Source organism: Ctenopharyngodon idella, chromosome 16, assembly GCF_019924925.1.
Source record: "Ctenopharyngodon idella isolate HZGC_01 chromosome 16, HZGC01, whole genome shotgun sequence".
In the NCBI taxonomy this organism is placed as follows: domain Eukaryota; kingdom Metazoa; phylum Chordata; class Actinopteri; order Cypriniformes; family Xenocyprididae; genus Ctenopharyngodon; species Ctenopharyngodon idella.
In genome coordinates, this window is record NC_067235.1 from 32,837,501 (window position 1) to 32,865,389 (window position 27,889).

Here is a 27,889-nt window from a genome sequence, read left to right on the forward strand (position 1 = left end):
TACTGTGGAGGTGAAGACGACAGCTCCCATGATTCCACGCTCATTCGCGGCGTCATCAAGCTACACCTTTGTTTTGAATAAGCGACCTCTAGAGGTGAAAATTACATATTGTGCCTTTAATAATGCCTTAAAAAAAGTCTTTAATTTACCCTCATAAAACCTACAGAAACCTTGTGCAAATTATGCAGGATTGCAAAAAATGCGGTGTTGTGTTCTGCGAACTGCCTTCTGTAACTCAGTCTCCCTCTTTTCTTTTTCAGTGCCGAGGGAAGCCACGTCTCCGGGCAGAGCAACGGCCGGGATCCCCAAGCGCTGGCCAAAGCTGTGCAGATTCACCATGACACCCTGAGGACCATGTACTTTGCCTAAGCCAGCTCACATCAAGCCCACGTTCGACTAGTCATGCACACGAAACCGACAACCACACACACTCGCAGTCACATCTCCCAAAAGCCTGTGCGTCCCGAAGGGTCGATCTCTGTGGCGATGGAAGCACGGCTCACCCCGACACTGTGCAGCAGGATGAGGAAGGCCTGCTTTAATTCCACATGTGGACCTCGGCGCTATTATGCAATATTAAACCAGCCAACTGAGGCCGTTCTGTCATATCCCCTCCAAACCCTCGACGACAACCAAAAGGGAAGCCCGTCTATATCCCCGCTCCTCTTCCTGTCTGTAGACGTAACGTTTAATCACTTTCCCTGCCCGTCACGCCTTGTACCTCAACGTTTTCTAACAGCACTTTTTCCCCTTATTGTCCTCCCCCTTCCCCCAAAATGAGATTCGAAAGGAAGCAGATGGAAAGACTGAGTTTCGGAAGAAAGGAAATTTTGGGGATAGAGGCGTCACATGCTCTTACTAGCAATTTTCTCAATGTACTTTTCTCCCGTTCTCAATTATTTTTGTAGCCAATGGTGACTTAACTACGTGTTAAAGTGTCAGTCGTGAAGAACCAATTGTGCGTTAGCGTTTTAAAACAGAAAAACAAGCTTTTATTGTTAGAAAAGTGCCATTGCCGAGCATAAAAAGTACTTTATATGACGTACCCCGCCAGGGGGGCAGAAAGCTGACCGTTGATTTTAAAGCAAATTTTCCATTTACGCTCAGTAATATCTACCTGGCCTGTGAGCTTTCATGTACTACAATGCAAAGTGATCATGTTTTGATATGCTTTTTCTTTTTTTTTTTTTAAACACCTAAATTCCCTCCGATATTTATTTGTCTCCATCAATCGCAGCTCCTAGCAGATTTGTCTTGTTCACTTCCCTTCTGCACTTTGTCTCAATTTGAAACGCATAGTCCGTATTATGTGACAGATCATAGTTTAGTGCAATAATCCATTCGCGGGATGAGAATACCTCCTGTGCAAAGACTCACGGTTCGCTGGAAGCCTGTAGCGGTGAAAAAGGCAGCATTGCGGTTGGTTTTTAAGGTGGAGGTGTGCATGTTTGGCACTTTTATAGTATAGTAGGCGATTCTGACGTTGGTGTGTTAACAAGTGCCTGCTAGAAATGCTTGATGTTGGGAGGTCGAACGGAAAAGGATAGATGTTGTCGGAAATAACAAATGCACCTCATCTAGTCCAACCACATTCGTCTGTACGGCCTTAACAAAATCTCTTATAATGCGGTTTCAACTCAACGTTAACGTCTTGATTTTCACTGCCCTGCCTGTTCAAAGGATTTCGCTGCTATTGTACTTGTTAAAGTCAGACCGGCAGGTTCATGCTTCGGTTTCGCCTAAGCACGAGGGACTGATTGGCAGCTCTGGGCCGCGTGTTCAAGGAGGAGCTCTCGCAGCACCTGAAGTGTGCTCGTTCACTGGAGGGCCACTAGGGGTCAGTATAGTATTTTACTTGAAGAGTGCATCTCGGTGCAGTGAGCGTTGGGTGCCTTGCTGTCTCTCTGTGCGCCATCTGAAGCATGTCCAGCTGTTTAAAGGTGATAATCTGCACTAAATAATGCGTAATGCATGGTGCTATTAGGTGCGGCCCGTGGCGGCATCAGCAATTGGCAGAGACTTAATGTGTAAGATGGGAACATGGGATGCATAAATGGTGCTGGTTGCATATTTTTCTCTCACTCCGAGGAGAAATGTCTCATCAGGACAGACATTTGGTCGTTTTGTATGTTTGTTGTTGTTTGTTTGTTAGATTTGCATTTGATTTTATTGCGCAGAATGGTACAGCACTGTGGCCAGTCAGAATACGATTACGGTCAATTGCACGAAGCACTAGAAAGTGGAACATTTTAATACATAATTATGATTTTTCAATAAAAATTTCAGCCCTTTTAAAATCCAGAACTGTTTATGCAATCAGATGTTTGCTTCTTAAATTCTAAAGTATGATTAATAAAGATTGAAACTAATGCAGTAGGCTGTTATATAAAGGGTTTTCTGCGTTTTTTTTTTTTTTTTTTTTTGAAGTGTGCATTAGAGGTCGGACCTGTAGAGGAAGGTACATCATGTTTTATGCCCATCAGGCTTGTCAGAAGTGGTTTAAGTGATGAGTGGAAGCAAAACAGCAGCTACTGAAATTGCGCCCTTTTTATTTCACCTTTCCTAATGAAACAAACCACTATTGGTGCTTCAGAGCCTTGGAAGTAAAGCCGTCTGTGTGCGGATGCCAAACAGTTTAAGAAGCAATCTTGATGAGTTGTCATGCAATTTTATTTTTGTGTCGTTTTAACTTCAAATATATATATATTTTACTAACCCTTGCCTCTTATTTTGGCAAGAAATGTCTCTTTAAAGGGATAGTTCGGTTATAAGTGATAATAAATTGTTATTATTTAGTCACCCACATGTTGCATGACTTTTCTATCGCTGAACGTGGTGTTTTGAAGAATGTGTGAGCTGCTGTTTTTCATGCAACATAAGCGAACGGATATCAGTGAATAGTTTAGACTATTTTTACATTCATTTGGAGCTTGCTAGTAAAAATTAGTCCATTTTTGTTGCACAAGTCAACAGCTTAAGACGGACGTTCCGCAAAATTGCTTCTTATGAAAGAAGTTTTGAACGACACAAGGGTGAGAAAATTATGGAAGCTTGTTTCTGCCATGAAATAAAAAGTAAAAAAGGTAATGTGACTTTTTTCTCACAATTATGAGATATAAACTCAGTTGCAAGTTATAAAGTCAGAATTGTGAGATATAAACTCGCAATTTGCACGTTATAATGTCCAATTGTGAGGGAAAAAAGACTGACGTTTTTTCTCAGAATTGCGAGTTTATAATTCTGACTTTATAACTCGAAATTGCGAACTTATATCATGCAATTCTGAATTTATAACTCACAATTGTGAGTTTATATCACACAATTCTGAGAAAAAAAGTTATAAAGTCAGAATTGCGTAATTATAAATTCTCAGTTGCAAGAAAAGTCAGAATAAAGTCACTTTTTCTCGCAACTTTATATCACGCAAATGCGAGTTTATATCTCTCAATTCTGACTTTTTTCTCAGAATTGTGAAATATAAACTTGCAATTGCGAGTCAATTGTAATTTATAAAGTCAGAATTGTGAGATGTAGTCCCAATTCTGACTTTTTCTTGCGATTGCGAGTTTATAATCATGCAATTCTGACTTTATATCACTCAATTCTGACTTTATATCACAATTCTGACTTTATATCTCGCAATTCTGACTTTATAAATTGCCATTCTGACTTTATAACTCAAAATTCTGACTTTATAACTTGCAATTGCGAGTTTAAATCTCGCAATTCTGAGAAAAAAGTCAGAATTGTGTCGCAACTACTTTTTTTTTTTTATTTAGTGGCAGAAACAATCTTCCATAGAAAATAATGTAATTTTCACTTTTAGCTGAACGATTCCTTTAAAGCAGCAGCACATTTTAACCGAAGATTGTAAAGAGTGTTTGTTTGTATTGGCAGTGGAGGGAGTAACTGTGGTAGCAGATGTTGTTGCAGGGAAGGCGATCGGTTTGTAGCAGAGTTTCATGAGTTTGTTGCCTGACGTGGCTTCCGTTATCCAGAAGGCTAGAAGCGAAGTCAAACGGCCACTTCCCAGTCAGACGGCGTATTTTCTCCTCTCCTCTTGTCTCGTCTTTTAATTTAGAGCTTTTTGGGAGGGTCTTCTTTTAGGGTCTAAAACGTAACACGAGTTCAGAGTTCATAGAAAGTGCCTTTCCTCATGATGGTGCTGAATAATCTGAGACTAAAGTGAGAAATCAAAGAGCATATTAGTCTTATTCTTACCTTGAAGAAGGTGTTGCACACATGCAAACACACGAACACATTTTTATCTCGATCGGGAGGCTCAGCGCCTCTTTGTATATTCAGATATTATAATGACGATGATATATGCCAAGTATATGAGCGAACGGTTGAGTTCTGTATCATACTGTATTAGGAGTCCGGACCAATGCAATGGAAGCGTTCTTATAGGTGAATGTGCTATCTTTAGATAGGGGGCAGAGCGGACACTCATATGACACAGGCCTGACCCTGGACAGGAAAGCCTAGCACAGCACTTTAAAGACTGCCACCTAAACAAGGAAACAAAGTCACAGTGCTTTGCTCTCCTTTTTCTTTTACCACCATAAGCCCCTTTTTTTTCTCTAGCGCTTGAAATCTTTGCTGAGGGAAACTTGAGCGAGATTAATTGAGGTTTATACAAGGCTCCGGTGACGTCTTTTTGGACTAAAAAAAATGTTTTGTTTTTTTTTGTTTTTTTTTGCCGTGACTGAGCGATCCCTCTCAATGTGCAATGGCCCATATAAACCTACAGTAAATACAGTATATGTTTTGATCCCCATGGCCTGTATTTTGTCACATGGGTGCCCGTTGGTCCAGGAGGATATACCTCGATGTAGATCTCAAAACACTGCACCTCTCTTACCTTGGTATGCTGCAAATGTTATAGTGAAAGAAACTGCAAATGGGTGAATCTCATGAAAGAACATGTCCTGCTCACATTTCACGCCAACATCGCAAGACCAGTATAAGAAATTATATTTTGCATGACAAAAATTAAGCCTATTTTTTGCATTGTGACAATTAAATAAACTCCCCCCTCCCCAAATTCTCAAAAAAAAAAAAAAAAAAAAAAAACATGATTATATTAAAATTGTGACGTATTTGTACACCACAGTAATATTAGCTGCATTGCTTTTCATTTATGCTGGTTTAATGATTTAATGTAATACAGCAAATATCGTTCTATCACTATTGAGAATTATGGGAATTACAAAACAGCTCAAAACTTCGGGGGAAATGTGCTTAATTGTTATGCAAATAATGCAACAATTGTATTGGTTGCTATAATATGCTTCATTTTTGTCATGCAAAATGTAATTTCTAGTGTAAACAAAAACATCACAAAACAAAAAATATACAATTATATTTTGAAAAATATATAGAAAATGAAGCCTAGTTTTTGACATTGTGACAATATTTTTATAACAATTAAATGCATTCTCCCTCTCAAAGTTCTTATTATGCAAAAAATTATTAGAATATTAAAATTAGGGTTGTCAAGAGAATACATTTTTTAATCTAATTAATTACATTATGTGGCGATTAATTAATCTAATTAATCGCAATTTAATTGCACATCAATTTTGGCTGAGAAATTACCCCCAAAAGATCATTTGAAGTCATTATTGTGTAAAGCATCAGAAAGTAGCTTCAGAAATAAGTATTTTATTTGATTCAACATAGAAATTTTTACACGTATGGAAATATGAAATTATTTATTTATTTTAAAAATAAAATTAGACTCTAAATAAGAAACTAAAACTGCCAGTAGGTGGTGGTAAATGTGATAAATGTCTTAATGATGAAGTCGTTCATTCATTCATTCATTCGATTTATTCAGGAGTGAAGTAAATGGTTTCTCTCTGTGTAGCGCCGCTTCAAGTTCAACAAGTCTTTTACGAATGGTCTGCTGAATCATTGGTTTCACTCGGTTCGATCAAAACGCAGATTCAGAAATGGAACTGTGTATTGCGCGGACATGAACAGTTCTGCTTTGTCTTTAAATTTTCATTGGCAAAATTGAACAAAATAGACAATATTGTGTCTAAAATAACACAATATTAACTTCTTATTTACTGAACTGTTGTATAAAATCAGTATTGCATATGCACTCGTTATATAGGCTATGGGACAAAAACAGCACTTGTGTAATATTGCACTCGTTACTCGTGTGATATTACTTAACTCATATGATCTAAATATGTAACAAAAACACATACAGGGGCATATTTGCCCCTATATCTTTAATTTTAGGGACTTTCTGACTGCCTTCTATAGGCTTCATCACGCAGTGAGTTGTTGCTCTGAATCATATTTGTCATCAGTCATCTGCATGAAATGTCAGGTGACCTACATTGGTCTGGGGCGGGGCAAGTGCATTAAATTTAATAATTAATCTAATTAACGCGTCAAATTGACAGCCCTAATTAAAATGTTCATACATCACGGTAGTATGTTGGATTGCCTTTTATTTATGCTGATTTAATGATTAAATATAATGCAGCAAATATCATTCCATCACCATTGAGAATGATGGGAATTCCAAAAAAAACAGCTCAAAACTTTGGGGAAAATGTGCTTAATTGTCGTGAAAATAATGCAAGAAATATTGGATGTTAAAATAGGCTTCATTTCCTCTGTGTAAAATATATATATATATTTGGGGGTGGATATGTTTTCTTGAGATTCAGCCAGATATTACTTTGATTACAGTATATTGCTCGACTAATGCCTGACAACAATATCCTTAACAATTTTAGAGTAAGAAGTCTAATTGTAAGAAAACGAGTTGTTTTTAAATCATAACACGTATCTTTTTTTTTTTTTTTCTTCTTTTATTGAGCCAGCCTTTTATTTTGTTGTCCTATTTAAATGTGTTTTGTTTTTCTTTTAATATATTGGAAATATATATGGGAAATATTTAACGGTGTATTTATTGAGGGAGTGCTTTCGCGGCTGGAGTCTCCGCATTGTTGGCCAGAGTTACGGGGGGTCGGGGGTCGGACGCCCTCGACATCTTCTCACAAGCACAACCACAGAGTGGGCGGGGCCGGCACAAGCCTGAAGTGTTGGATGACATCACTTCCTCCTTGCCCTTTGACTAGATCGTCCACCTCATTCTTCAGCTCTCCAGCGAAAGAGGCTCGTCGCATCCCACTCGTTGCATCTCATCTCTTTAAGGGACGGAGAACCACACTGACTTTGTTATTCCAAAAAGATAAAAAGCTGATTGTTTTCATCCAGAGCTGCTAAACTCTTAGCCATACACGTTTCCCTGGAAGGATGTTTGATGCGTCCGGTGCTTTAAGTGGAGTCGAGAAGCAGATAATGCTATTTGTCCTTCATCATTTGCTTGAGTTCAATTGTCTTCGTGCCAGAGAGGGGGTCCCATTCCACTCAGATATATATAAATATATATATATATATATGAGCCTCAGCCTTAACTGTACTCTTTTGTTTTTCCCATTCGACTTGAGACGTCTGTCAAACGCCTTAGTTGTGCGTAGAGAAGCATACTAACTTCCTGTGTGGCATCTCGGTTCTCTTTTAAACCACTAACTGCAGTAATCTCATCACTTCGAGATTCGGAGTCTGTATTTCAAATGGTCATGTTGTCATTTTCCAGGAGGACAGAGACATCGAGCTCCGGACGAGGTTGCTCTGAAATCGCTGAACGGCGTCGCGTGTCGATTTCCTAAAAATGTTTACAAAACGGTTTACTGCAACGCAAAGCTCCAGCATTCCAAAAAAAAAAAAAGACTGTGAACCATCCGATGCAAGCGTACGGCGAGTCTTGTCCATCCTCCGTTCCTGTCATTTCACGTCTCTTGTCTCTTGGTACTAGATCGTTTCGATGCTTAAGAAAGAGCCAAAGTTCTGCCGTTCCTTTCCGTGCGGGTCGGGATGTGGCATGTTATTCCCCGTGTTCTCCGGGATCTCCGTGGCTCTGTCCTCCCGTCTCTCCTCTCTCCGTGTTTGCAAAGAGTCTCTCTAATGTACCAAGGGATCTTTCTTTTACTTTGAAATGTCTTTCTTTGTTTAATAATACTCTCTTTGTAGATCAATGGCCTTTTAGTGTTGCTTTGCTTCAGTTTGGAGTGTATCTTTCACTAATACTTGCAATAAAAAGCTTTGCTTTTGAAACACAGACCTGGTTTTTATTGGCTTCGTCCATTTCATCCGTTGCATTGGAGATTTGTGTCATGGTTTGGATGTAATGTCTGTTGATTTATGATTATACGAGCTTCACCTCTTCTACGTCAACAGAATGGACCAAAATAAACACTTAATAAGCATTAAGACAATCATTTCTGATGTCCAATCAGCTTAGACTTTAAAAATGGCTGTTTTGCATTTGTGTAAAATGTCTTAACTCTTGGCTGTTTGATCAAATAATGGCTGTTCAGAATGAATGCTGCACTAAAATCAACCTTGTGTGTGTGTAAAACAGTGCACATTATGCAACAAATATCTTTAAAAAAAAGTAGCATGCTACATGATCACATGATCTCACTTTGTGCATGTTTAATTCAGTGAGTGTTGCCAGTTATTTAACTTATTTTTTTCATATTCTATCCAATTTTGTATTGCAACATTTTATCTTCTGGCAATCGCATTGAATAATGAATCAATGATGCATTAAAATATAACTGGAAGGTCAGGTCAAGAGCTTTGCTTTGTGGAATACAGAGAATTTATTTGAGATAATCGGTTAGATTACTCTGAAAATGCTGGGTTAAAAACAACCCAAGTTGGGTTGAAAATGGACAAACCCAGAGATTGGGTTAAATGTTTGACCAACCTGCTGGACAGTTTTATTTAACTCAACTATTGTTTAAAGATGACTGTATGTCTGGCTTAAAATGAACCCAAAATAGTTTGGAAATTAAACATCAGACACATAATTACTAGAGGAAACAATAATAATCAAAAGGTGAACGTTTAATAATAAGCAATTTAATAAATGTTTATTGTTTCATTATTATTCATTAAACTTATTAATAAATGTTCATTTCCAACATACTTTGGGTTCATTTTAAGCAAGAAATACAGTCATTTTTAAACTATAGTTGAGTTAAATAAAACTACCCAGCATGTTAGGCAAACATTTAACCCAACCACTGGGTTAAAACAACCCAGTTGCTGGGTTTGTCCATTTTTAACCCAACATTTTTTTTTTAGTTATGTTTTTTTTTTTTTTTTTTCCCAATTTTTTTTTTTTTATATAGTATTTATTAATATTTTGAATTTACGTTTTTAGTTTTCATTTTTTAGCATTATTTTTATTATATCACTTTACAATAAGGTTTCGTTTGTTAATTTTAGTTATCTACATTAGTTAACATGAACTAACAATGAAAAATATTACATATAAGCATTTATTAATCTCAGTTAATGTTAAGCTCAACATTTACTAATACATGATTAAAATCAAAAGTTGTATCTAATAAATAAAAGTTGTAACATTAGTTATTGAACCTGAACTAACATGAACAAACAATGAACAGTTGTATTTTTATTAATTAATGTTAACAAAGATTAATAAGTACTGTAGCAAATGTTAGTTCATATTAATAACCTAAACTAATGGAACCTTATTGTAAAGTATTACCATTTTTATTTCTGTTTTAGTAATTTTAGCACTTTGACTTTATTTTGAGTTCGTTGCCTGGCAACATTTTAAAAAAACAAACAAAAAAAACAATTAAGTTTAAAGGGTACATATCATGAAAATCTGACTTTTTCCATGTTTAAGTGCTATAATCGGGTCCCCAGGTGCATCTACCAACCCAGAGAATGTGAAAAAGGACAACCCAGTAACTTTGTTTTGGCAAGCCTTTCTCTGCAAGCATGTGAAAAAACGAGCTGCTCAGATTTCACTCCCCTAGTGACGTAGGAACGGGATCTTATTATAATAATACCGCACCTTAATCTGCACGTTTCCACCCACGGCGCCGCCATTTTGTTTTTGCAAGCGACAACTGTAGCTGCGTCTCATTTCAGAGGCTGCGTCCTCCAGAGGTCGCATTTGAAGGCTGCATACATCATCAAGGATGTCTTTTTTAAGAAAATTCCTCCTATTTATTTATTCCTTGTGAGATGTAAAATACTGCAATTTCTTTCTTAAATGAGACTGCCTCGATGACGTACGCAGCCTTCAAATGCGACCTCCGGAGGACGCAGCCTTCGAAATGAGACACTCCGTGTGTACCAGTTCTAACGCCATGGCAAAAGTTGGAGCAAAGCATGCTAACTGTTCTGTCGTTGGTTGCACAGACGGGCACTGAACACTATTTAGAGTCTTGTTAGCTTGGATAGCCTGCAAGTTGACCCTGGCAAGCTCGATTGCTAAAAAAGGAGCGTTTCTGTCTGAGCGATATTTTGGATACAATATTAGACCATTCACAGCATTTGATAGCGATCATAAACGTTAGCCGGGTGTGTATGGCTCTGTTTGGCAAACAGGTACGCTATGTATAGTGGGCGTCCATACGGGTTTTGCACAAAAGATTAACGTGACAGCACATGCTAGTCGATGAGTTGAATCAACTCCACAGCAACTACATAAATTTATCCACTAACCATTCAGAAACGTCCTAAAAGTTGTAACTTCTTCCTGAGTCTCTCCATCAGTGTCGACTCCGGTTTGAACAATGTAAGGCTGAACACCGTTACTGACAATCCTCATTTTGTCTGCGTGAGATTCTCCAGCTTTGTTGTTGTTGAGCGACCGAAGCGCGAGCTGTTAAAGCTCCGCCCTCTTCTGGAAAGGGGGCCGGGAGCAGCAGCTCATTTGCATTTAAAGGGGCACGCACAAAAACGGCGTGTTTTTGCTCACACCCAAATACGGTCAAATTTGACAAGCTATAATAAATGATCTGTGGGGTATTTTGAGCTGAAACTTCACAGACACATTCTGGGGACACCAGAGACTTATATTACATAAGTAAAACTATTTGAAGAAATCACTCAATATACTGAGGAAAAAGTCTGAACTAAAGCAGCAGGTATTAAAATCCTGTCGCAGTGATGGATGAAGTGAGCCAGACGCTTATGAAGAAGTGGCGTGTTCATTCAGTCCATCATATCTCGCGAGTGTCCCTTTAAGGTCAGTGGAGGGCCTGTTATGTGTGATGCATCGCGATGCTCTCTTATCTGTTTTGTGTCAGCTGTCGTCCTCTTCACGAGCACCGGCGGAATTTCTCCGCCATGACAGATGGAGCTCCGCGGCTCCACCCTGATCTCATCGCCGTCTGACAGGGTCAGTGTGTGGACGCGAAAACACGGTGATTTCTGTATCAGATTCTAGCGCTAATTGGCTGAATGCAAACTTCCAGCGGTGTTTGGGAGAGCTTTTGCCTCTCTGGAGGAATCTCAAAGCTGGATTAATGCTCCTCCGGGACTGTTTGACATTTTACGCTCTTCATGTTAGCAATAAGCTAGAAAAGACCCGTTAACATGCTAGTACAGCTTTCCATATAAAACATAAACAAAAGGCAAGTTTAGGCTAACAACAAGAACAAGATATATGATAAAAGCGGATTATTAAGAGCAGGAATGAGAGAGAAAACTGATCTAAAACGATTCTTTACACGTCTTTCCCATTTGTAAACTTGACCTCATAATTATGGCATACAAAAGAGCTCATTATGCAAATGTCATGCTGCTGTAGTTTAGACTGATTACTGTCCAGAAGAACTCACCACTTGTCATCTGTAATGAAATATCAAGGTTAAAGTCGTCTAGTCTTCAGTATTCACTTGTGACTTGAGATTATTGTGGTCAAAACTTTAGTTTTAAGAAAAAGTGACCAATCACATCTGAAATATCTGATATCCAGCACAGAAATAAACATATGAGACAAAATTGGGAACTGAAAACAGAAATGTGTGTAGACTTAATATTTTATATGGCTATTTACCAATTAAATAAATAGACATTAATTTGAGAAGATTTTATGTGATAAAGTGCACAATTACACACACACACACACACACACACATATATATATATAGGCTATATATATATACATTTTTAATATAAAATGTTCATACAAATAACTTTAAAAAATAAATATAAGAACAATCCTAACCCAATTTTTTATTACATTTTTTATTATTTTACCAGAATGTCTTTCTTCATGATAACTATTTGACATTTTACCGTATTATGTAATATTTTACATTAAGATGGACTTAAAAAAGGCTTAAAAATATAAAGTGTATAAAAACCAAAACCAAAATATATATGATAATACATTCAAGTGTTTCACCAATCAGATTGTTTCAGACAAAACAGGAAGTGGCATCATTTTGGAGGGAAATCAACAGCACAGACATCAATAAGTATTATGGTACTTATGAATTCTGTGATGTTTTGAGAGGTTAGTTGGTTTGTTTCTCAATTTATTGATATGTTAGTGGCCATCATATTAATGTCAGAATGTCGCACAATCAAGTATTTCAGAAAAGAGCGTAGTAACGAAACAAACCTCCTGGTGATGCTAGTCTAATTTGGTTATATAAATATGTTTGTCAATAAATATCTAATATAATACAAAACCGTCTAAAGCATGGATCAATAAAGTATAATTCTGAAAGCTTCAAGTGACTGGCGGTCCATCAGCTTTGGTCAGTGTTTGTTTGAGTCGGTCCCGGCGCTCACAGATCCTCTTCATACGGCTCTCTCAGTCTCTCCCTTCTGTTCTGTACATGCCTGTGTCTCCTGCAGTGGACAAAATCAGACATTTGTGAGAAAACTGACTAGAAGAAGTCAAGAAACTCTTGTGCTTATTAGCTTATTGCATATTGCTGTTGCCTCCACTTTATTAAAGCAACAAGTCATTAATTAGTGATTTCACTACACGTAAGTTGATTGTAGACACTCCGCTTCATGTTTCATCTAATAACACGGTTAATCGCAGTACATTCACTGTAACACACATTCTTGAGGCTTTTTTCTTTGGAATGCTGATGTATGACGCAGCAGAGGATTTACACACGATCTCCACCCACTGCGCGTGTGTCAGGAATGTTCAAAACTATTTGTTACATAGTGTTGATTAGCACAGACAATCGTTTTGATTCATTCTCAGGTTATTTTTACAGTTGCAGTAAAGCATCTACAATGGAAACACCGCATTGAACATTCATCCCACCTCAACATTACAGATTTGTTCAGAATAATGACATTAATGCTTCATGTTTCTGCTTTTAAGCCTCACAGATGTCCGTCGTAAGTGTGTCAATGTAGCCGTGATGTTTAATCAGGGTTATTATAGTTGACTAAAACTAAGGGTAAGTTTACACGACAACGATGTACTCACAAACGGAAAAGTTTTTCCTTTCCTTGTCAAGCACTAATGCATGCATGTAGACTGAATACATAATATGCGTGCGCATGACGTCATTGTTTTCACAAATTTGTGTTTTTGTTGTTTATACCGAGACGTTAACGGTATCGTTTTCAAAAACTTGCACTTTGAAGCCTGTTTTTTTAAAAAGTTTGTGTTTTCAGGTCCCCAAAACGCCGTTGTCGTGTAAATGAACCGCCGAAACGCTTAAAAGATTTCAGTTTTTATTTGAAAACGGTGTTGTGTAAACAGCCCTAAAATCTTTAAAAAAAAATGTTACTTGAAATAAAATAAAATAAAATAACTTTTTAACTTTTTTTTCTTTGCTAGTAGCCAAGGAAACATTTCTCACTTTATTTAGTTAAGTAGTAAGTTTAAAAATAAAAATTATTATTATCATTATTATTTATAACAATAAAACTTATTTTCTTCTTCTGAGACTTCTGTTTAGACTGTTGTTCTAATATCTCTTCTAACTGATCCAACTTACGGTTTTCCTAAAAATGACGATTAACACCGTGTCTACACCGGACACGAGCGGCGCGATGTGACGCGTCAAAAGACGATAGAACCCATTATAATAAGTAATGCTGTCTACACTGGATTCAGCGCGACGCAACAACAAATTCTGATAGTAAACGGATTCCCCGTTGTATTTCTCACGTAGTCCAAATGCTTTGCAACGGTCGGATTGTCGTGTTCAGTGTAGACAGCTTTTAGCTGTTGCCACGCGATGCGACGATGAGACGACGAGACGAGGTCGTGTCTGGTGTAGAGACAGTGTAAGGCCCTGTTTACACTAGTGCGTTTTTGTTTTAAAACGGCGTTTTAAAATGAAAACGATCCTTGTCTACATTGGGGTTTCAGAAATGATCTCCGCCGAAACGCATGTCACATGACATTCATGCACACTGGGCATGCGCGTACAAGTGTAAACAGTTGCCTCTTGCGCATGTAGGCAGCTGCAGTATTAAAAATATGCAGAGTTTAACTGCATAATGGCTGCTAAAAAACTACAAAGAATCCAGCAAAGATTGCAGTTCAGTCTCCATGTTATTGTTTACATGGTCGTCAAGGATACGCCATCGTTTTCAAAAGTCTTCGTTTTGGTCCGTTTATACTGAAACGCAACCCCAGTGTTTTCAAACTAAAACAGGGGTCTGCAGCGTTTTCGAAAGTCTCAGTTTTCGAGGTTCGAAAACACCGGCGTAGTGTAAACGACAGGCGTAACCGTAGCAAAACTTATTCGCTTTAAAACGAAAACGCACTAGTGTAAACAGGGGCCTAAAACTCCCAGACTTTCATTGACGGAATATTCAGACTTTCTTTTAAAACTACTACAAACTGAAAACCTTCAAACTTTAAGGTTTTAAAACTACTTCAAACTTTCTGGCTAGGCTTTTTCAAGCCAACTTAAAGTTTTTCTCGACAAACTTTTTTATCTAGTTTAACTTGATGTTCTAAAATAACAAAAACTGAAATAAAAACTATATAGACTTTTTTTTTTTTTGTTAAAAAAAAAACTAATAAAAATGCCAAAAACACACAACCGAAGTACTACAACTTAAAAATAAAAAAGTATAATATTAATATAAACTAAAACTAAAAATGAAACACTGTGACATGTTTAAACGCACCTCCACAGTAGAAAAGCCAGAGATGAAGCTATGAGCAACACCAGCAGCAGGAGAAACACAATGATAGCACTCGTGCTACTGTTTGTGCTTTCACACGGCTCTGAAACACACACACACACACACACACTGTCACTGAGCACCTCAGGTCATTGATCAACCCAGATGTTACATGCTCAAAACCTAAAAAAAATAATTCCTATAATTTATGACACAGCTCTGATGCCGATGCTGTACCTGTGGTGTATGTGGCTGAACTGTGTCCCAGTTTGTTGCTCACCACGCAGGTGAAGTGTCCGCAGAAGGTGCCGGAGACGAACAGAGACGTTCCATCTGCCGAAACGTGGCCCACTTTCTCCGTCACGGCCACTCTCTCATGAAGCCAAGAGAAGGAGGGTTCAGTTCCCCAGGCCTCCATACAGTGAAGAACGGAGTGAGACACATTCACCATCACTGACACATGATTTATCGCCACTGACACACACACACACACACACACACACAAAACTGAATAAATTACTGGAGAAATGTACAAGGACACAATAAAGAAAGCATATTGAATAACATTAAACTCACAATTTGTGAACATTTGTGACGCATTATAATATATATATATATATATATATATATATATATATTATTATTATTATAATTTAAATATAATTTAATAAGTATGTATAATTATAATATAAAATGTTCATACAAATAATTAAAAAACAATTAGAAATTAAAAATGTTTTTTATATATTACAAATTTATGTTTTTATTATTATTTTACCAGAATGTCTTTCATCGTGTGAACAATTTATCACATTTTACCATATTATACAATATTTTATATTAAGACGGACTTTGGATAAAAAGTGTGGATGTTTAGCTATGCAATTTAGTCTTAAAGGGGTCATGAACTGTGTTTTATTGTTTTATAATGTTTCCTGGGGTGCACTTATAATGTTAGTATGATTTTTACATCAAAAATTGTCATAATTTAGAAATAAAAGTAATTTTTCCTACCCTGATTTTAGTCCCTCTGATTTGAACGCTCTGTTTTAAGGGGCGTGTCTGCTGTGAGACTTCAGTGTAAACGCCCACTGCTGTGATTGGCTGACATCTTTGCATATGAAATAGCTGAGTATTACTCTCTCGAAAACCTTTAGCATGTTTTATTATTAGAGCTCTCAAGGTTAACTAATCATGAAAAGTGTTGATTATAGCATTACATTTAGATCTATGGCATTATATTTAGATCGTGGCATGAAAGGTTGCAGTGATGAACATTGTAGCCGATCACAGACATGTTGTTGAGCGCATGAAAGCAGTGATCTCGTCAATTTCTGCACACTAACGAATGCTTTCATCATTACTAACAGTGCAAACGCGATGAAACTAAGAGAGTCCAGAACTCAGTCACTGATAAACTCACACTGTTTGATTGACAGCTCCAGCGACTGTAAAGGGAGCGTTCTTTGATCGCTTTCTATATATAATTTAATCACCGTTTAAATAACAGATTATTTTCATCCTACTAAGAGAAACAACGTGAAGTTGAGCGTTTAGTCACTGGTTTGATTTACTGACAGACAAAGAACATCTGACTGTACATGAATCATTAATATCAGATCAGGCATTATTGTATAATAGTGTATGATATACAATAAAGTCTACATTTAGTGGTTCAGGCAGAATTAGGTGGAGAAGAAGAACAACAGAGCGTTTGAGGAGTATCAGCAGAGTGCATGTGAATGAATTGAAGGCTTTAGTTGATCTTACGATACTCCTGAACAGTTTGCTGTGCAGAGTGTCTCTGTCCTGATTGGTCAGTAACTGTGACAGTATAAACGCCGCCGTCCGCTGCCTGATAATCCCTGATCTTCAGCATGGCTCCCTGCTGCTCCACAGTCACTCTCCCATCAGAGATTGTATGAGGAAACTCAGCCACTGTTGAACTCTTCCCAGAAGTCTCTGCACTGTGGTCCCATGTCACTTTAGCCACATGTTCACCCTTCAGCAGCTCAATCTGAGCCTGCAGGATCAGATTCTGGCCTTTGATCACATACACAGACTGCTGGTTTGTGAAGCGGACGGACAAACACTGGACACTCCAGAGCCCTGCAGTTACAACACACATTATTAAACATATACTTATATTTCTAAATTATGATAATATGAGCTAGATGCTAAAGCATTTAACTGGTATATCACAAACACATGGCTGTGAGTTATTTACAGTATAAAACAGCAACATCAATAAAAGTTACTTTTTTAAATATAATTATTAAAATAATGTAGTTCATCAATCTAACTGTAGACCATGTTTATGGTTGCCAGAAAATTTAAAATATTAATTAAAAGATACCAACGAAACACGTTGGCCACAATTATTGGCACACCTAGAATTTTTTATGAGTAAAATATCTCTGAAGTATATTCCTATTCATATTAACATTTTTTTAGCACACCAGGGTGATCATGAACATGAAATTGTCTAGCCATGACTTCCTGTTCCACAGAAGTATAAACATCAGGAAACACAAAGGCCAAATTCCTGTAATCATTCATCACAATGAGTAAAACCAAAGAATGTAGTTCTGATCTGCAGCAAAAGATTGTTGAGCTTCACAAAATAGAAAGTGGCTGTAAGAAAATAGCTAAAGCATTGAAAATCCCCATTTCCACTATCAGGGCAATAATTAAGAAGCTCCAATCAACTAAAGATGTTACAAATCTGCCTGGAAGAGGACGTGTGTCTAAATCATCCTAATGCGCAGTGAGGAGGAGAGTTTGAGTGGACAAAGACTCTCCAAGGATCACAGCTGGAGAATTGCAGAGATTAGTTGAGTCTTGAGTCTCAGAAAGCCTAAAAAATATTATCAAACAGCACCTACATCCCCACAAGTTGTCCAGGAGGGTTTCAAGAAAAATCCTCTGCACTCATCCAGAAGCAATCTCCAGTTGTCAGACAAGACTGGAACTTCAAACGAGACCGGCTTCTAGGGTCAGATGAAACTAAAACAAGAGCTTTTTGGCAGCAAACCCACCAGATGGGTTTGGTGCACACATGGATTAAAAAGTACCCCATGTCCGCGGTTAAATATACTTCTGGATCTTTAAGGCCTATTTTTCTGCTGGAGGTCCTGGACATCTTGTTCAGATACATGGTATCATGGATTCTATCAAATACCAACAGATAAAAAAATCAAAACCTGACCGCTTCTGCTAGAAATCCAATAATGGGCCGTGATTGGATCTTCCATCAGGACAATGATCCAAAACAAACATCAAAACCAACACTAAAAAGTGGCACTGAGCACAAAATGAAGCTTCTGCCATGGCCGTCCCAGTCCCCTGACCTGAACCCTAAAGAAAATGAGTGGAGTGAACTGAAGAGAAGAAGAACCAGCATGGATCTGGGAATCTGAAGGATCTGGAGAGATTCTGCATGAAGGAATGGTTTCTGATCTCCAAACTCATCAGGCATTATAGAAGACGACTCAGAGCTGTTATCTTGGGAAAAGGATGTTGTAATGATTGGGTGCCAATAATTGTGGCCAATGTGAACTAAAGAAAAACATTTATTTCATAATGAGCTTTTCCTCCTATTTTCAATTGTTTTACTTCGATGAAAGGTTAGAATTTTGTGCATTTTTTTAATTAAAGATCAAAAGGATAAACAATGCAGATTTATTTTCACAGCCGCATTTGCTCATATTTACCAAGGGTGCCAATATTAGTGAAGGGCACTGTAGTTCAAAAATAACTGTAGACTGTTCATGGAAATGTAAATGTTAAAAAAGGGAAAATGTTAATTATTTATTTTAAAATAAACAAACAAAAAAACAACAATAATCGACTACTAATCTTAATATCGGAGGCATTATGGTCTCCCATAATATCAAAAAGATACATTTCTTATTATTATCAATTTTGAATAAAGTGGTGCTGCAAATGTAATACTTTTTTTCTTGATTTTTTTATGAATAGAGAGTTCAAAATAACAGCATTAAAAAAAAAAATGGAAATAGAAACTAAATAAAAATGGAAATAACTAAATGTAAAAAGACACCTACATTCAATAAATGTTATATTATATACACACACACACACACATACATATATAATATATATATATATTTCTGTAAAATACATGCATGTATGTGTATTTATATAGTACACACATATTATGTAAACAAACTTATTTTGGAAGTGATTAATTGCGATTAATCGTTTGACAGCACTATATATATATATATATATATATAAATAAATAATAATATAATCCATTGATCTAACTGTAGAGTGTTTATGGTGTTTGTTTGTCACAAAAAATACATGTTAAAAAAAGAAAAATGATTGATTGGAGTCATTACATCCCCATAAAATAAGAAACATTTTTTATTATTATAAATTTTAAATAAAGCTGTGCTGATTGATTAATATTTTTGTGGAAACTGTGATCATTTTTTCTGGATTCTTTGATGAATAGAAAGTTCTAAAGAACAACATTTATTTGAAGTAGAAATAAAAGTAACATTTGGCTGCAGAATGCTGTGATCGGCCAATCAAAATCAAGTATTCCAGTGAGTCGTGAACCACAATATAAACATATAAAGACACAAATAACTCACAGCAGACGTGTAAAAGCAGGAGGGTCCGAGTGAACGGCTGTAGTCGTGGGTCCATGTCGCCTGCATGGAGGAGAGAATCAGCTGCTCGTGCAGAACATTAAGCCCGAAAGTCAGACGCATTACAGGCGGAGTCTGGAACTTTATGAGTGTTTTTACTGGACTCACCTCTTATAACTTCCTGAAAGAGACGCTTGTTTCCAGAAACTTCTGTCCCATAAAATTACTAGAGCAGAGCTGGGAACATGTTGTTAGTGAGAGAACGGCACTGATGTGATTCTGTGAACTCGTATGCTCGGTCTGTGGAGTTCACCAAGTCAGAGGTCTTTAGGCGTCACCGTGTTTGCAAAGTGAGCCGTTTCCTTCTTCCTTTTCCTGTGGAGTAAAGCCCCTATTCTCTGTTTCAACAAGCAGATCTTCCTTATGGTCTAACCCTCCCATCTCTTTTGTTCTCAAACTTGAACATCAGTATTTGTAAATGCTTCAACAGCAGAATAATAAGAACAACTGAGGTAGACTTCAGCAAATGAACAGTACTGATATTCATTCTGTAAACAAAACAACTTTATGTCTAGCTCCTTAAAGATTTAGCCAAACGAACAGTACGAGTCATTCTGTACAATGAACACAAGCATTCTTCTGTTAAAATGAATCAAATCTACAGTTTATGACTGAACAACACAACTGCTGAAGAACAAGTAAATATTTTTACCAGATCAAGAAAACATTTTTCCTTGAGAATATTTAAGCCTAGAAGCTGAAAACTGTTTGAGAGTTGCATATATTCAGAGTCACAACATAAATGTACAGTTTTTCAAGTACAGTAACAGTGAGTAAACAGGAATCACAGCCAGTATGATATTTATCATGGTGAGGCATTTCTAATAAAGGTTTAAAGGAGGAAAAAAGCTCTGAATGAAACGATCCCAGTGATATAGTATAAGTAAAATAATAACTAAATTATCAAAATAAAATGTTTATAAGTATATTGACATGCAAATAAATAAATAAAATGTTGTATGTGGATTCAGTCAGTCATGACCAACTTCTTTGGCTAGATGACGTCACGTTTTTTGTATCTCTTCAGGAAAATAAACCTGAAATACAAAGTTTATGTGAAAAGGAAGTAAAGAGACTAAGGCTGGGTGATATAGCTAAAAAAATTGTATCTAAATATATTTTTCAGGCTTTCAACGATATTTGATGCATCTCAAAATTTAGATTTATTTAATCATTTTCATTCATGCAAATACTGAACTACTGTGTATATTTTGCTCATTTTAATATAAAAATGCCACACAGGGAACATTTTACAAATCAAAGAGTTTCAAATCGATTCACTCAAACACCATTTGTGATACTGAAGTTTACATCACTATTAAAACATCTTTGGCTTTAAGAGTCGTGAAACTAGTCTAATGACATGTTCACAACCTAATAAAAAGTGCATTTAAATGATCACAATATTTACAGATCTATTGTGAATATTCAATATAAAACAGATATAATGAGTAGAACAGATAAGAAGGTCTTACCCGGCCACACACAGTGCTACTGCAACTGCAAGTGCAATCAGTCCTGAACAACAGGGATTCCTAGATTCTGAGGAGAACAAACAACACTGAAACCAGCTGTAGACAAGCTGAAGCTGATATGTTATATATATATATATATATATATATATATATATATGTATATATATATATATATATACAGGTGCTGGTCATATAATTAGAATATCGTGAAAAAGTTCATTTTTTTATTGTAAATTATTTAAAAAAATGAAACTTTCATATATTCTAGATTCCCTACATGTAAAGTAAAACATTTCAAAAGTTTTTTTTTGTAAATTTGTTGATTAGAGCGTACAGCTAATGAAAGTCCAAAATCCAGTATCTCAAAATATTAGAATATTTACATTTGAGTTTCATTAAATGACCATCCCTACAGTATAAAATCCGGGTATCTTTTGTTCTTTGAAACCACACTAATGGGGAAGACTGCTGACTTGGCAATGGTCCAGGAGACAATCATTGACACCCTCCACAAAGAGAGTAAGTCACAGAAGGTCATTACTGAATGGGGTGGCTGTTTACAGAGTGAAATATCAAAGCATATTAAATGCAAAGTTGACTGGAAGGAAGAAATTGGGTAGGCAAAGGTGCACAAGCAACAGGGATGACCGCAAGCTTGACAATACTGTCAAGTAAAGCCGATTCAAACACTTGGGAGAGCTTCACAATGAGTAGAATGAAGCCGGAGTCAGCGCATCAAGAGTCACCACACTCAGACATCTTCAGGAAAAGGACTACCAAGCCACTTCTGAACCAGAGACAACGTCAGAAGCATCTTACCTGGGCTAAGGAGAAAAAGAACTGGACAGTGAACAGTGGTCGAAAGTCCTCTTTTCAGATAAAAGTAAATTTTGCATTTCATGTTGAAATCATGGTCCCAGAGTCTGAAGGAAGACTGGAGAGGCACAGAATCCAAGCTGCTTGAAGTCTAGTGTGAAGTTTCTGAAGTCAATAATGATTTGGGGGGGGCGTGACGTCTGCTGGTGTTGGTCCATTGTGTTTTACCAAGTGCAAAGTCAATGCAGCCATCTTCCAGGAGATTTTGAAGCACTTTATACTTCCATCTGCTGACAAGCTTTATGGAGATGCTGATTTCCTTTTCCAGCAGGACTTTAGCACCTGCCCACAGTGCAAAAACCACTTCCAAGTGGTTTGCTGACCATGATATTACTGTGCTTTATTGGCCAGCCAATATGCCTGACCTGAATCTATGGGATATTTTCAAGAGAAAGATGAGAAACAGTCGATCCAACAATATACAGATGATCTGAAGGCTCAATAGTGCCTCAGCAGTGCCACAGGCTGATCACTTCCATGCCACACTTCACTGATGCAGTAATTTGTGCTAGGAGCAAGTCATTTGCTGTAATATGTCCTGCCGATCAAGTATTGAGTGCACAAAAGAACATACTTTAAAGAACTTGAACTTTTCTGTTTTGCAAATCCATTTTTTGATTGATCTTAGGAAATATTCTAATATTTTGAAATACTGGATTTTGGACTTTCATTAGCTGTACGCTCTAATCATCAAAATTTAAAAAAAAAACTTTTGAAATGTTTTACTTTACATGTAGGGAATCTAGAATATATGAAAGTTTCATTTTTAAAAATAATTTATAATAAAAAAATGAACTTTTTGATGATATTCTAATTATATGACCAGCACCTGTATATATATATTACTAGTACTATAGTCGCTTTGAAATGATAGTTTGACAGTTTAGTTCTGGTATCAATTAGTGGTGAGGACAGTTTGCACAGATGAGCTGGCTGTGATGTAATGAAGTCTTTTCTCATGAATATGAATTAGATTATGCACAAATTTTGCAAAGGTTTTGATGAAGGGCACTCCTTCAGCCTTTTGTTATTTTGTCATGAACAGCATTTCCCATAACCCTTTGCCCGGACTCATTACGCTTTATTACTTTGACCTGTGTCTCATTACCTGGTTGCCTATTTAAGCCCTGTTTATTCAGTCATTCATTGCGAAGTCTTGTATGCGTCACAACTGCATTTCTGAGCGCGCATGTGATTATCTGTTCTATAGTTTTGACCCGGTTGCCTGTTTTCTGGATTTGCCTGTCTTGGATTACCTTGGAGTTCCTGCCCTGATATCTGCTTGGACTGTTCGCCTGTGTTTAGACTTCTTGTCTGTTTTTGCACTATGATTTTGGAACTACTGCATTTGGATCCTCAGCCTTTGTGTCTCTGAGCAGTATGTAACAGTCTCTAGTGATGGCGAAATGAAGCTTTGTGAAGCACCGAGGCTTTTCCCTCAAGTGTATCGTAAAAAGGTTAATTACTTGAAGCTTTTCAACACGGTGCATACTAACGACATCTTGTGGTCATAAACTGCATTTGCGTCCCAGACGACCCAACTATTTTTGGACTGTTTCATGTAATAAATCAGTCTGTGCCATGAAAAGCGTATCAATGTATGAACTGGGAATAAATACAAACTGAACATGCACAAAACTGCACATGTAAATATTTATTCGTATTATGACACATTCTTTTGCTAAAAAGCAAATGACACTTCACATCTGTGCAAGGGTTCACGTTATGTGAATCAGAATACAAAGCAGTCACGTGGTTGTGTGCGAAAACGAAGCTTCGGACGTCACCGATCACGTGGTTATGGCAAAACAAATCAAGCTCCGATACAGTGCTTCACTGTGAGATGTTTCGTTTTTTTGATACAAGCTTCGAAGCCTCGGTGTCAAACGACACATCACTAACAGTCTCTTAATATTATTTAATGGACCTGAGCTAACATGAACTAACAATGGACAGTTGTATTGTTAACTAACATTAACAAAAATTTATAAATACTGTAACACATAAAATGCTCATTGTAAGTTAACTTTAATGCATTAAAGGGTTAGTTCAAACAAAACTGAAAATTCTGTCATTTATTACTCACCCTCATGTTGTTCCACACCCGTAAGAACTTCGTTCATCTACAGAACACAAATTAAGACATTTTTGATTAAATTCTAGATGTTTTTTTATTTCCCATAGAAAGCAATGTAATTACCACATTCAAGGTCCAGAAAAGTAGTAAAAACATGGTTAAAATAGTAAGTGTGACTGCAGTGGTTCAACCTTAATGTTATGAAGAGACGAGAATACTTTTTGTGCACAAAAACAAAACAAAAATAACATTTTAAGTAGGTTTTTGGACCAAAAACTTCTTCACGTAATAACCTAGAATACTGTCTAACACTTGATGGCTGCTCTGTTCAGTTTTTGTCGTCAGTTAGGAACCTGGGTGTGCTCTTTGATACCAATCTTTCATTTGAAGGCCATGTTTCTAGCATCTGTAAAACCGCATTCTTCCATCTTAAAAATATATCTAAACTACGACATATGCTCTCAATGACAAATGCAGAACAGTTAGTTCATGCGTTCATGACCTCAAGGCTAGATTACTGTAATGCTCTACTGGGTGGTTGTTCTGCTCGCCTGATAAATAAACTACAGCTCGTACAAAATGCAGCAGCTAGAGTTCTTAATGGAACTAGGAAGCATGACAATATTAGCCCAGTTCTGTCAACACTGCATTGGCTTCCTTTTAAACATCGTATAGATTTTAAAATCTTGCAAATTACTTACAAAGCACTAAATGGTTTAGCTCCCCAGTACCTGAGCGAGCTCCTAATTCATTATAGTCCTTCACGTCTATTGTGATCTCAGAATTCAGGCCAGCTGATAATACCTAGAATATCAAAATCAACCACAGGCGGTAGATCCTTCTCCTATTTGGCACCTAAACTCTGGAACAATCTTCCTAGCATTGTTCGGGAAGCAGACACACTCTGTCAGTTTAAATCTAGACTAAAAACGCATTTCTTTAACCTGGCATACACATAACACATTACCAATTTATATTTTCAAATCTGTTAAAGGATTATTAGGCTGCATAAATTAGGTCAGCTGGAACCGGGAACACTTCCTATAACACCAGATGTACTCGTTACATCAGAAGAAGAATGGCATCTACGCTAATATTAGTCTTTCTGTTTATCCCGGGGTTTACCGTAGTCAGCCGGATCCGGGCCATATCCAGGCGAGATCAAGGACCTGCGCCTTGACACGACCACAACGCAGCCCTGAAGTGTCAGCAGAGATTGAGTCAACTAGATCATCCACTCTGAAGGCCTCATCGACACGACAGCCAGTGGCACAGCTCCTCAACAAACCGTCCATACCGGCGTGATGAATACGATCCTCAACTGGATGGAACTGGAATAAATACTTTGACTGTTGCGATCCCATCGGACTATGATAGCTACCTGAATCATAACAAAGCATTGTTCGCCAGAGGAGAACTGGCCCCCCCGACTAATCCTGGTTTCTCCCAAGGTTTTTTCCTCCATTTTAACACCTGTTTGCCACCTGATGTCACCTGTTGGAGTTTGGGTTCCTTGCTGCTGTCGCCTTTGGCTTGCTTAGTTGGGGACACTTGACATTTGATATTCAACAGTGTTTTGATCTGCCTGCATTGACACCATTGTGTGCGAACTGAACTGAGCTGGATGATATCACTGTTTACTCCAGTGCTGATGTAGATAAATTAACTAAATTAATAACTATTGATTCTTACATCGGAATGAATCAATACTGAATTTACTTAAGATGGATGACACCATTTTCTTTAAGAGCTGCTGTGCAGCCAAAATTATATACCAGTTATCACTGTAAAGCTGCTTTGACACAATCTGCATTGTAAAAAACGCTATATAAATAAAAGTGACTTGACACAAGTATTCTCGTCGCTTTAAACCATTAAGGTTGAACCACTGCAGTCACACTGACTATTTTAACAATGTCTTTACTACTTTTCTGGACCTTGAACGTGGTAATTACATTGCTTTCTATGGAGGATTAAAAAAAAAAACCTGGATTTCATCAAAAATATCGTAATTTGTGTTCTGAAGATGAACGAAGGTCTTGCAGGTGTGGAACGTCATGAGGGTGAGTAATTAATGACAGAAATTTCGGTAAGACTTTACAATAAGGTTCATTAGTTAACATTAGTTAACATGAACTAATAATGAACTGCACTTATACAGCATTTATTAATCTTCGTTAATGTTAATTTCAACATTTACTAATACATTATTAAAATCTTGTTAACATTAGTTAATGCACTGTGAACTAACATGAACAAATAATGAACAACTGTATTTTCATTAACTTACATTAACGAAGATTAGTAAATACAGTAACAAATGTTTTGCTCATGGTTAGTTCATGTTAGTTAATACATTAACTAATGTTTAATTAATGAACCTTATTGTAAAGTCTTACCGAAATTTCATTTGTCTTTATCATTTGGAACTTGGAAAGATCAGATTTGATGCATCAAAACTAATTCTAGACACCGTCAAACCATCCAGTCCTACATTACGGGTGATTTGGAGACATCACATTAACTACAGACGGCTTCTGGGACATTTACCCCTAAATATTAAAAAATGGCATACGTTCTTGACATTGAACAATACCTTTTGGTTCTTCTTCATAATGTGTTGTGAATCGTGTCCCCAGGCTGCTCTTGATGATGCAGGTATAGTTAACTCCCTTAACCTGAGAGATTTCGAGTCTACTGCCACCTCCTAACAGTGCGGTTTGATTGGTTACTGCAACTCCATCAACCAGCCATGAAAACTGAGGGCTGTCCCACTGCGCCATGTCATGCTTATCCACCACACACTCCAGCACAACACGTGCAATCGACGCCTTTGGAGGTTCCTCTGAAAAGAGAAAGAAGTAAAAAAAGAGACTCGTTCAACTGGTTTTTGTTTTTGTGTGTTCTGCACGACATGCTGTCTTTGAACTTAAATATAGCTGTGCATGACAACAACTATTCACAACAGCTCATGCACAGGTCAGTCAGACAATAATTTCCATAGTTAAAGGGTTAGTTCACCCAAAGACTAATGCTTGTGTAGGTGTTCAGTTTCATCTAATTGTTTTGATAGTATTTGATTTTTTAGATTCAGAATATATTTCATAACTATATTACTGTAGAAATGTAGCAAATTTTATTCAGTTTTGTATTATGTTATTATTTTGAACTTAAGTTTAACAGTTTTGAAAACAGTATGTAAGCATGTGCAAATTGGCCTGTACGTACAAAGAGTTTTGGCAGTTGTTGTGTCTGAGTGAGAAAAGAATTCATGAAATTTGAGAGGTGTAGTCATTGAATGCATTTTGTGCCAAAGCAATGATAATTGATCCTCAGTTTAGCCCACAAAGACTTCTGTTGTGCTCACAGTGTGAAGAGTTTTGCAAAAGTGACCTACATATTGAGAAATGTGTCCTAGAGTCTGTAAAAAACTGTAAATCAGTTCACGTGAGTACAGTGGTTCAATATTAATATTATAAAGTGACGAGAATATTTTTTGGTGCACCAAAAAAAACAAAATAACGACTTGTATAGTGATGGCCGATTTCAAAACACCGCTTCATGAAGCTTCGGAGCGTTATGAATCAGTGTGTCGAATCATGATTCGGATCGCGTGTCAAACCGCCAAACCGCTGAAATCACGTGACTTTGGCGCTCCGAACCGCTGATTCATAACGCTCCGAAGCTTCATGAAGCAGTGTTTTGAAATCGGCCATCACTATATAAGTCATTATTTTGTTTTTTTCGGTGCACCAAAAATATTCTCGTCGCTTTATGATATTAATATTGAA

The 27,889-nt window shown here is 37.1% G+C and overlaps 1 protein-coding gene and 1 long non-coding RNA gene across 11 annotated transcripts in view; one reads left to right on the forward strand and one right to left on the reverse strand.

Moving 5' to 3' along the window:
- The window catches only part of LOC127496959 (protein argonaute-3), a 48,873-nt gene extending 40,724 nt beyond the window's left edge, over positions 1–8,149 (forward strand). For both annotated transcript variants that reach the window (XM_051864987.1, XM_051864988.1), the window contains exon 19: positions 261–8,149. In XM_051864987.1, the coding sequence (XP_051720947.1) occupies positions 261–369 (109 nt within the window). In that variant the 3' untranslated portion in view covers positions 370–8,149. The remainder of the gene's footprint in view (positions 1–260) is intronic.
- The window catches only part of LOC127496968 (uncharacterized), a 31,553-nt gene continuing 8,341 nt past the window's right edge, over positions 4,678–27,889 (reverse strand). For 4 of the 9 annotated variants that reach the window (XR_007925406.1, XR_007925408.1, XR_007925405.1 and 1 more), the window contains 8 exons: positions 26,695–26,943; positions 21,146–21,212; positions 19,779–20,707; positions 19,614–19,673; positions 16,759–17,097; positions 15,226–15,462; positions 14,992–15,091; positions 4,678–12,726 (listed from right to left, as the gene is read on the reverse strand). This is a non-coding gene — a long non-coding RNA (uncharacterized LOC127496968). Of the gene's footprint in view, positions 12,727–14,991; positions 15,092–15,225; positions 15,463–16,758; positions 17,098–19,613; positions 19,695–19,778; positions 20,708–21,145; positions 21,213–24,107; positions 24,145–26,694; positions 26,944–27,889 lie in introns of all 9 variants that reach the window. The other 5 variants (XR_007925404.1, XR_007925411.1, XR_007925407.1 and 2 more) reach the window with 5 other exon arrangements.